The sequence below is a fragment of the Chiloscyllium plagiosum genome, unplaced genomic scaffold (genome assembly GCF_037043375.1).
Source record: "Chiloscyllium plagiosum isolate Xiang-an unplaced genomic scaffold, Cpla_swu_hap1 HiC_scaffold_48, whole genome shotgun sequence".
Classification (NCBI taxonomy): domain Eukaryota; kingdom Metazoa; phylum Chordata; class Chondrichthyes; order Orectolobiformes; family Hemiscylliidae; genus Chiloscyllium; species Chiloscyllium plagiosum.
The window spans coordinates 5534355-5545988 of NW_028270186.1; the positions used below are offsets into that span (position 1 = coordinate 5534355).

Here is an 11634-nt window from a genome sequence, read left to right on the forward strand (position 1 = left end):
TTTTTATCCTCACTGTTCTACATGGATAGCACTGACCTCCTGGTAGGGAGGACATGTCCCAGGAGATACTGATAGAGGCAGCTGATTGAAGTTGACTGGAACCAATGTGCTGGGAATGTGGGCCAGCATGCAGAGATGGGAACATGGGGAGGATTCAGGAAAGAGAACGTGGTGAACTGAGGGGTCATTCACCGCTGGAACAAGGACAGGCTCCTGCAGAGTACAGACACACACACTCACGTACACATACAGGCATAGACACACACAGACAAACATTCACGCACATACAGATACACATAAAGACACAGATACACACACACTATGATAGACACACACAAAGACACACAGACGTAGACACTCAGACACACAGACACACATAGAAACACACTCACACACACAGACACACAATACATACTCACAGACACACAGATATAGATACACACAGACTCACAGATAGAGATACACACAGACACGCACTCACTCACACATACAGACATAGACACACACACACACAGATATATGCACACAGACATACATACAGACACACATACAGACATAGACACACACAGACACACACATATAGACACACACACATACACACACACACACATACAGACAGACATAGATACACACAGACACACACATAGACATAAACACATGTGCACACACACAGACATAGGCACACACATACACAGACATTGACACAGACACACATTCACACATGTACAGACAGACACACAGAGACACATACAGACAGACAAACATACAGACACACACACACAGGCACAGACACAACACACACACAAAGACACAACACACACAGACACGACACACCACACACACATACACACACCATACACACACATAGACGCACCACACACACATCCACACACAGACGCAGACATAGACACACAGACAGAAAGCCATAGAGAGAGAGACACACACACTCACACACATATACAGTGACTGATTCCCCAAGGAACCCTCAGTTTGCCAATGTTCTCAATGCAGGGAATGTTAAGCTGTTATGTTCCATTCTCACCACCAGAGAGCAGCAACATCCCACTAATAAATAATTCCTCCATCAGCAGCCCCATACACACACACACACACACCCAGATACACAGAGTTGAGACGAGCTTGGTGCAAAGACTGGCCCTGTGGCTGTGAGACTCTGAAATGGAACCTCACTGTTCCCACACTGTGCCAGGGAGGAGAATATCCACCATGCACATCCCAGTCACTGCTATTACCACAGCCATAGCTTACATTCACATCGCCTCTTTCAGGCACCAAAACCTCCCTCAAGGCGTTTTGACAGAAGTGTTGTCAAACATAAGATAATATTATGCCTTTTAAGTGGACAGGAGGTGAGAGGAACAAAGATTGGTTCTTCAGAGCAATTGATGAGGAGTCCCAGAAAGAAACGGGGAGAGATGAAGACAGAGAAAGGGAGGGAAAAAAGAGAGAGAGAGGGAGAGGAAGGGAGAGTGCAAGGGAAAAGAGCAAGGGGGAGAGAGAGAGAGAGAGAGACAGAGGACCCAGAGCGAGGTGAGGAATAGAGAGAGACAAACAGACGGGAGAGAGAGGGATAGTGAGAGAGACCAGGAGAGAGAGAAAGAGAAAGAGATGGAGAGAGAGAATGAGAGAGACAGAGGGATTAATCGAGGGAATTGCAGAGCCAGGGACGCAGGTAGGTGAAGGCATGAGTAAAATCTCCGGTGTAATCTCCGAGATCTCAGAGGAAGGTGGAGACGGAATCAGGGTGGGGAGGGATTTGAGAAGGGAGCTACATGGATTGGGGGGAAACAGTTCCAGATCAGTGAGCACATGGCCAGGTCAAGCTGAGGAAGGTTGGTGCTGAACACTAAGGCTGTGTTGTTGCTTGTTTTTGCAGACTGCATGGACAATGGGATGAACTACAAGGTGGGAGCCATGTGGAAGAGTGAGGATTGCTACACGTGTTACTGTGGGAAGGTGACAGCAATCTGTTGTACTGAGTAAGTCACACCCAGACACACACTGTCTTCATCCCCCATCAGCTCTCTCGCAGGGATGGGGTTTCGGGTTACCCAGGATAGGAATGGCCAACAGTAACCCTATAGAGAGAACCAGGACAATTCCCATTGCAGAGCTGACTGGCAGACACATGTTAACAGTATCCCATAGAGACAGCTCAGGCTGCCATTGTAGTGTATGTGTGGCCATTGGTCTGACGTGAGGGGTACTCAGAAAAACCCCCTCCCCACACTCTCAGAGGCACTAGGCAGAGCAGAGAGGGGACTGACAAAGAACAGGACATCATTGGAACAGGCCCTTCGGCCCATCAACAGTGAACCCCTTTATCATCTAGAAAGCATTTTGCCCCTACAGTCCATATCCCTCTATTCCTGCCCAGTCATATCTCTGTCCAAACGCCTTTACTGCATCCACCTCTACCAACTCTTCTGGCAGCACATTCCACACACTTAGCACCCTCTGTGTCGAAGACGTACCCCTCACATCGCCTTTAAACATTCCCCCTTTCATCTGGTGTCCCCCCATTCATTGACAGTTCTCCCCTGGGCGAAAGTCTGTGATAATCCATTCTGTCCACGTCCCTCAGAAATGTGTTAACTTCCATCAGATCACCCTCCTTGTCCTTCCATGTTAAAGTGAAAACAAACACAGTTTGTCCAATCTCTCCTCATCACTAACACCCTCCAAACCAGGCAACATCCTGGTAAACCCTGTCTGTACCCTCTCCAAAGTATCCACATCCTTCAGGGAGTGTGGTGACCCGAACTGGATGCAATATTCCAAGTGTAACCCTCAGAAAAGGAATATTCGATAACATGACATGTTAATTTTTATCTTCCATGCCCTGACTGAAGGTAGCCATGCCATTCACCTGATGGCCTTGTGTTGTCTCTCTCAGGAAGTGTGGTCCCTGTGTGTGTTGGTGTTTCTGAGGGCTTCTGCCTTCAGCTGTCCCTGCTCAAACATCCTGGTGTACTGCTCTATCCATTATTACACAACACGCTGTGTACAGAGAGACCTTCAGTCATGATTAATAATGATCAGACTGTCCCATGCTCTGGGACATTGCAGAGTCTGAAGTACCTTGAGGCTTTGTATGTAGGACCGCGTGGAAGATAGACCACAGATGTCAGATCTCCCCAAGGTTACTGACGTTTACAATGTGAGACAGAGTGACACAGTGCCTGGGCTCTGTGCTCACTGACAGGACATGGTACACTGACTGGCAACATGACACATACACACACACAGACACACACATAGACACACGAACACACAGACACATGTACACACACACAGACAGACACGTACACAGACAGACACACGTACACACACACAGACACACATGTACACACACAGACACATAGACATGTGCACACACATACACACAGATACAGACACACATGTACACACACAGATACAGACATACATGTACACACAGACACACATATACATACACAGACACACACACACACATACACACATGTACACGTACACACAGACACACACAGAGACGCACATGTACACACAGACACACACGTACACACAGACACACGTACACGTACACACACAGGTACACACAGACACACGTACACACCGACACATGTACACACACACAGACAGACACGTACACACACACAGACACACACGTACACACACACAGACAGACACGTACACACAGACACATGTACACACACAGACACACACGTACACACAGACACACATGTAAACATACACACAGACACACATACACACAGACACACATGTACACACACATGTACACACAGACACACATGTACATGTACATACAGACACACGTACACACAGACAGTGACTGAATGATCTTTCTGCCAGAACACCTCACTTTGTGAATGTCATGTGACCAGCTTAAAGGGACAGGCGTCTGGAATCTCTGTGTCACACAACAAAGTCTGTGAAAGGTGCCAGAGAAACACACATCCTTCTGCCTCTCCCATTAGTCCATGACAACACGATCCAAGCTGGTGGGGGAAGTCACCAACACTTGAACCAACAAAGCCTGTTTGATACAACAACAACAACCACCTGAGTTTAGATAGCACTTTGAGCATAAAGAAAGATCCTAAGGTGCCTGACAGGAGCATTAGGAAACCAATAGACAGAGAGAGTCATACCAAGCACCTCGATTGAGGAGATCCCGGTCCAGAGGCAGAAAGCTTTCGGGAAGAGTCCCAGTGATTGGCAATAGCTCAAGGTCAGACTCTTCAGGGGAACAGGTAAAATCGAGGGGACACACAAAGGGGAGCCCCTAGAAGGCAGAGCAGGGCTGGAGCAAGTTACAGAGATCGGGAGGGGCTGTTGGCGCTGGAGGGGTTTATAGAAATAGGGAGGGGTAACAACACAAAGGCATTTGGAAGGAGGGTGAGCAGGGAAAAATGAGGAGTGTATTTGAGTGTGGATGAGGGGGTCAATGTTGGTGCGTAAGCACGGGGGGGGGTAAGAGGAGGATGGGAGAGACAGTGTACAGAGAGACAGAGAGACAGACAGCAGAGCTTTGGACCAGCTCGGTTTGATAGAGGAGGGAAAGTGAGATGGAGAGGCTGTAAAGAGTGACAGGACACAGAAACAGACCCGACCCAGTGTTGGCATCATTGAGAGATCAGTGACAGGACTGAGGCTTTGAGCAGGAACAGGAGCAGCAGCACAGGCAGGGGGATACGGGCAGGGGGGTACTGGCAGGAGAAAGGGGCAGGAGGCAGCGGGGTACAGGCAGGGGAGAGGGGCAGGAGGGAGGGGCAGGAGGCAGGGGGTATGGGCAGGGGAGAGGGGAACGAGGCAGGGGGGTATGGGCAGGGGAAGGGGGCAGGAGGGAGGGGCAGGAGGCAGGGGGTATGGGCAGGAGGCAGGGGGATACTGGCAGGGGAGAGGGGCAGGAGGGAGGGGCAGGAGGCAGGGGGGGTACAGGCAGGGGAAGGGGCAGGAGGCAGGGGGTATGGGCAGGAGGCAGGGGGATACTGGCAGGGGAGAGGGGCAGGAGGGAGGGGCAGGAGGCAGGGGGGGTACAGGCAGGGGAAGGGGCAGGAGGCAGGGGGTATGGGCAGGGGAGAGGGGAACGAGGCAGGGGGGTATGGGCAGGGGAAGGGGGCAGGAGGCAGTGGGGTACGGGCAGGGGAGAGGGGCAGGAGTTGGAGAAGGGGCAGGGATCTAGTGGGGCCCTTTACAGAAGGTGTGAGCTCAGCACAGGCTGAGACAGAAGGGAAGGTGTGAGTTTGTCCAGAAGCTAGTGCTCTGGCTGGTTTCTCACTAAGGGAAAGGAGTTGGACTGATCCAGCCTCTCTCTCTCTCTCTCTCTCCCTCCCGTCTCTCTCTCTCTCTCTCCCTCCCGTCTCTCTCTCTCTCTCTCCCTCCCGTCTCTCTCTCTCTCTCTCCCTCCCGTCTCTCTCTCTCTCTCTCTCCCTCCCGTCTCTCTCTCTCTCTCTCCCTCCCGTCTCTCTCTCTCTCTCTCCCTCCCGTCTCTCTCTCTCTCTCTCTCTCTCCCTCCCGTCTCTCTCTCTCTCTCTCTCTCCCTCCCGTCTCTCTTTCTCTCTCTCTCTTGTCCCAGCTATGCCCAAGTGCCTGACGTGCCGAGTAACTGTGAAGCTGTTTTTGACAAGAGGCTCTGCAAGTACAAGGTGTACAGCAAGGAGAACCTGGACGTCCTGTGTGATATCTGAGTACTGCTGGGAGAACGGTACCGTGGAGAGAATCTACCCAAGCTGCTTTCACATCACTCCCCTGCCTGTGCTTCTGCAGATGTGCAACCCCTGAAGGAGAGTCCGTAATCCCCAACTGCTCTGTATTCTCACAATCTCACCTCTCTGGACTGCTGTCAAAATCCTTCAATAAAGCGCATTTGGTCAGTTTCAGCTCGGAATCCAACATTCTGAGGGATACCCTCCACCTGCTCAGTAACTCCCAACCCACCGAGAACAGCCCGCTAAACTAAAGCCAACTCTCCGGTGTGGCAAAAGGTACACACACAGACAGACACACACACACAGACACAGACAGACACACACACACACACACACAGAGACAGACACACACAGACACACACACACACACACACAGAGACAAAGCAGAGAGGGGCTGTTGAAGCTGTCTGATGGACCAAAGGGCCTTTCTCTCAGTCTCTCTCACTTCAGGCTCTTTCTTCTCATGCTTCCATGTGGTGTGGGTATCTGTAGCTGGGTTAGTGTTTATTACCCATCCCTGATTGCCACAGAAGGCAATTGCTGTGGGTCTGGAGTCATGTGTAGGCTAGGCCAGGTAAGGACGGCAGCTTCCTTCCCGAAAGGACCACGTCAGTCGTCCAAATGGGAAGTAATTACCGCTTCACTGCCGCCTTTTGCTGAATTGGAATGGCACCATCCACCTGAGAAGATAACAACTTGCAGTGAGCTGTGACAGCTGGGATCTCAGGAGCTCACAGCAGAGATGGCCAACTGAGAGGCAGGGCAGTCTGCAAGGGAACGGTGGCTGAAGGTGGGAGATCGGCCCAGCCCGTGGGAAAGCAGGAATGGGTGCTGAGTGGTCCGAGGGTGGGCATTGGTGCAGCTGGCCCGGGGAGGGGAGTTGGGGGGGGGGGGGGGGGAGGATGGGTTCACGTGATGGTCTGGAAGTCAATGCTCTGTTTAGTCAGAGATAGTGCAACTCAAGGTAAGAACAAAATAACCAAAGCGATTGGCTGGAAACTGTTTCAAAGAGAGTTTTAAATCGTTACTTCTCTGGGGCTTTACTGGCTGGGTCAACATTTATCACCCCAGTCAAAACACACACACACACACACACACGAGTCCAAAATGACCAAACTGGAGCAGAGCTCACGTCTGGGGCTTGGGAGTGTGTGGACATTTGTAGTTAGCAGAAAGACTTCAGTGTCATGGGTGAAGCCAAGGCGATTTCTCACCATCAATGAGAAGCTCATTGCTCAAATGAGGAGTAAGTGGTTCACTCTTGCCTGGGGGGCGCTGTGTGTGGAAAAGCAGAGTCAACACTTTCTTGTGACACTCCCCATCCCCATCCCCATCCCCATGTGCAGACAGATCTGAGACAGTGCTGGAAACCCTCCAATCCCCAGCTCGGCAATGACAGGGTTCCATACGATGCAATGCCCAGCTCTTCATCTTGCACCAACTGCAACGCAGACAGACCAGCTCTGTCAGATCAATACTGCTCCTCAGCTGCCTGTCCCGAACACCTTCTCAGCCCAGAATCTGCCAAACTCTCCCTTCACAATCGACAACAAAAAATCCCCCAGAAAGAACTGCATGTGCTGGAAACTCTACTCAAGACCAGAAGTTGCTGGACAAGCTCAGCAGGCCACACAGCAGCCGTGAAGAGAAAGCAGAGTTCATGTCACCCATCCTCAGAGTTGGGTGAGCCTTTCCAGCACTTTCTGGAACTTTCGCCAACATCCTGTAATCCAATCCAGGCAGAGAAAAGAGCATTAATTAATCAGCACTCACCTACAGACAACACCTATCTCATTTACAACTGACAGAGACATAGGAGTCACAGAGAGAGAGACACACACACACGGAGACAGAAACAGGGAGAGAGAGAGAGAGAGAGAGAGAAACTGAAAGTGAGACACACACACACAGACTGAAACTGACAGAGGAAAAAGATCAGAGAGACTGATAGAGACCAAGACAGAGACAGATACTGAGAGAGAGAGAGAGAGACTGAAAGAGAGAGACACACACACAAAGACAGAGACCGAGACTGACAGAGAGAGAGAAAATCAGAGAGACAGAGACCAAGAAAGAGAGACAGAGATACAGAGAGAGAGAGAGCTTGATGAAGAGAGGAACGGTGTTGTGGTGTGTGGGTTGAAAGAGTTACCACGTACAATACTGTGTGCTGTAACCCAGGGCCAAGGTCAGCAAGAGGACACAGTATCAGTTCAGAAGTGTGTGGGGATGATTGCAGAGGTCTGGAAACCACAGGACAGGACTACGGCAAGGCGGTGGTGGGGGGGAAGGGGAGAGTGAGACCTGGCGCCCAAGCAATGAAACTGCAAGGTGTCTTGATGGTTTGGAAGCTGTTCAGACAGTAAGTCTGGAATTGATGAGAAGGTCTGTTTGGGTGACTGCTCCTTATTGCCTTGCAACCACACAGGGTCAGCCCAAAGTCCCGAGGTCAGGGTTTCTCTTGGGCCATGCCCTTGCTTGGATTTCCCTTCCCTTGTGTCCTTCCTCCCCTCTCCCGGGCACCACAGCAATGGGGACCAACTGACCCAGCCTGGCCCTGATGTTCAGACTCTCACATCATTGTGCTCATGTACTCCTGCAGGCAGCACCATCTGGTTGGGCAGGTAGCCTGTTTGTGGTTCCACTTCACCCTGTGTCCTCTCCCTGGAAGAGGACCGAATGACAGGTCAGAGCCTGGGGCTCGAATCCATTTCACAAGCTCCTGGTACAGAGAGCAGCTTGCGGGTGCCTCACTGTTTCCTGACTGGAGACCGGGAGATACAACTGTTCCGCAGCATTCCCACAATTACAGAGTCATACAGCACAGAAACACATACCCAGTCTGTGCCAACCAGAATCCCAAAGTCAACTACTCCCACTTGTCTGCTCCCTCCAACCCTTCCCGATTCACCAAAAGAGAAAATGCTGGTTTCAGATTCCAGCATCCGCAGTAATTTGCTTTTATCATTCCCTATTCATGTTCTTCAGAGAAAGTCATCTCCTCATGAAGAGATTATACTTGAAACATCAATTCTCCTGCTCCTCGGATGCTGCCTGACTGGCTGTGCTTTTCCAGCAAGACACTCTTCAACAACTCATGTCCTGATCGAAATGTCTTTTAAACATTGTAACTGTACCCACATCCACCACTTCCTCTTGAAGCTCGCTCCACACACAAACCACTCTCTGGGTAAAAAAAGTTGCCCCTTGTGTCCTTCTTAAACCTTTCTCACCCCCCACCCCCACCATAGTTCTGCGCTTCCCCATCCTGGAGAAAAGATCCTAGTATTCACATAACCGACACCCCCCCCCTCCCCCCTCTGGCTTTGGTAAAGCCCAGATCCCAACTGAAAGAAGTGCCAGTCTTTCGAGCCCAGGGATAGAAAGCCAGCTTGCATCAGACAGACTGACAGTGAGAGTTCACAGCCTGTAAAGCCAGCCCAGTGGGGCACAGTGAGGACAGCAAGTGAACCGTCTGCTGTCCCCAATGCTAACACTGAGGTTTGGAGCTGTGTACACACAGAGAGGTGACCATGCCAGCCCCCTCCCTGTGCCTGGCAGGTCACTCTCACCCTGCTCACCACTACCAAGCTCCATTGACTTGGTTTGTCCCTGGCCATCTGGGTGGATGTTTTTTTTTCCCTCTCTCTCACCTGTCTCCCTCGTTGGGAGTTGGAAGCTGAGCCTGAGCCCAGACTGGGACTTTGCCCCCGTGATAACAGCAGCATAAACTCTGACTCACACCTCGCTCCTTGCCTCTGGAGGAGGAGGAGGATGGAGCGGTGGGGGCTGGGGGGAGGGGGATTCACAGAGACCTCGGTCTCACCTCAGTGTCCCAGTTCCTATCCCCCCCCCCCACCCCACCCCATCCTCACAGCCACCCACTCCCCATAGCTACACAATGACCTGTCAGCAAAGGCTCCTGTACAACCTCTGGCCTGCCACCAATCCAACTGAACCACCCAATTCCTACAGTGCAGAGAGAGGCCATTCGGCCCATTACATCTGCACCGGCCGCTCAAAAAGCATCCTACACCGCCAACCCCCCTGCCCCGCCACCCCCTTATCCTACCCCATAACCCTGTATTTCCCATGGCTAACCCACCTGAGCCACACACCCCTGGACACAATGGGACAATTTCCCAAGGCCCATCCACCCGAACCTGCACATCCCTGTACTGTGGGCGGAAACCAGAGCACAAGTTGGAAAAGGTGGATACTGGAGGACAGGAGCCAGTTCCCCCACTCGGGAATCTGGTGATAACAATCCCAGGCGACAGTCCCTGCTCTGTTTGCCAGTCATGGCAACAAAGCGACAATTCAGCGGCATTTGGCAGCTTTGGTCCAGATTATCACTGGAGGGCAATCTTTTTGCTGCCAAATTCAGTTGCACGTTAAGGAGCACTTGGATTCCATTGTTCACCACTGAATAACTCAGCAGCTTACTCATATCACACCACTGATCCCAGGAGATCGGGGAAAGGCAACTGACAGCATTGGCTGTGGTGATGGAAACATGAACTACATTTCAAACAAACTACCAACTGTGTCGCCAGGCAGCTGTCTCTGATAACACAGCAGAAAGTTGAATGAGCTTAGCATGTGAACATTTAATTCGCTATACAGGGGATTTCCTGGCAGTGAGTGAGTTAAAATGAAGCTATGGTTTGGTGCTATGGTTCAGCTGTGTGTGATACAGAAAGAAACTAAAGAGCCACTTACAGGGAAACTCATGTTGTGTGTTGCTTACACTGCTGCTTGCAGACGGGGTGTATAAAAGTCAGATTCGGAGAGCGACAGGTTGCTGATTTCTGATGATGGAGTTAGGGCCACTTGTCGATAATAACAATGACTCAACAGCTTCTGGGTGTGAACGATATTAGCAGCAACCTTGGGACTGCTAGGAGGGGAAAGGTGGAAAGTAACATCACTGAAGCCTCAAGAAAGTGACTTTGTGTTTCCCTTATCAGTGGCTGTAAGCTGCTGCTTTTCACCAGGTACTATGAGACTTTGCAGTTTGTGTACAAATTGCCCTGTGCCTCCAGTCAAGACGTGACAAGAGATGATTACTTTGAGAAGGTGATGGTGAGCTACCTTGAAGTGCTGCGGTCTGGGTGCTGTCGTATGTGCTTAGGAAGAGGATTCCAGGATTTTGATCAGTGATATATTTCCAAGTCAGGGTGGAGAATGGCTTGGAGGGGAACTTGCAGGCGTTGATGTTCCCATATACCTGCTGCCCTTATCCTTACAGATAACTGGTACACACAGGTGTGACTATGTGTCAATTGCGGTGGATGAGTCAGCAACTGGAGGGCATTACTAGAGAAACAAAATATACAAGCAAAGACAGAATCAGGATTTGGAGATGCCGGTGTTGGATTGGGGTGTACAAAGTTACAAATCACACAACACCAGGTTATAGTCCAACAGGTTTAATTGGAAACACACTAACGTTTGGAGCAACACTCCTTCATCAGGTGATAGTCACAATCAACATGATTGTTTCTTACAACTCAGTGTAGATCACAGCCCAAGGCATGTATTTCTTCATGAACTGACACATCAGCTTAGGAGATGGCATTTCATTACATTTCTTCTCAAGGACTAAGGGCCTAGAGCAATGCTCCCCTATCAATACAAAATCATCACTGCTGTTTCAATCATCCACATTGCTACTAGCACAACAGGCATTATGTAACAGATTCAACCAACAATACTGACCCTCCGATAGTGTGGCATTCTGTCAGGACTGACCCTCCGACAGTGTGGCATTCCGTCAGGACTGACCCTCCGATAGTGTGGCATTCTGTCAGGACTGACCCTCCGACAGTGTGGCATTCTGTCAGGACTGACCCTCCGACAGTGTGGCATTCCGTCAGCACTGACCCTCCGACAGTGTGGC

The 11634-nt window shown here is 50.7% G+C and overlaps 1 protein-coding gene across 1 annotated transcript; it reads left to right on the forward strand.

Moving 5' to 3' along the window:
* Positions 1-1255: 1255 nt before the first annotated feature.
* On the forward strand, positions 1256-5897 carry LOC122543230 (beta-microseminoprotein-like). Its single transcript, XM_043681708.2, has 3 exons — positions 1256-1370; positions 1898-2000; positions 5600-5897. Exons 1-3 carry the CDS (start codon positions 1349-1351, stop codon positions 5709-5711), a joined length of 237 nt encoding a protein of 78 aa, XP_043537643.1. The 5' UTR covers positions 1256-1348; the 3' UTR covers positions 5712-5897.
* Positions 5898-11634: the final 5737 nt, after the last annotated feature.

What these genes read in the sequence shown, in the direction of transcription:
- LOC122543230 (XM_043681708.2), top strand. Translation starts at nt 1,349, where the DNA reads ATGCCTTTTAAGTGGACAGGAG. An exon ending in GCCTTTTAAGTGGACAGGAG is followed by an intron (nt 1,371 to 1,897) that starts GTGAGAGGAACA and finishes TTGTTTTTGCAG; the next exon opens with ACTGCATGGACAATGGGATG. An exon ending in ACAGCAATCTGTTGTACTGA is followed by an intron (nt 2,001 to 5,599) that starts GTAAGTCACACC and finishes CTCTTGTCCCAG; the next exon opens with CTATGCCCAAGTGCCTGACG.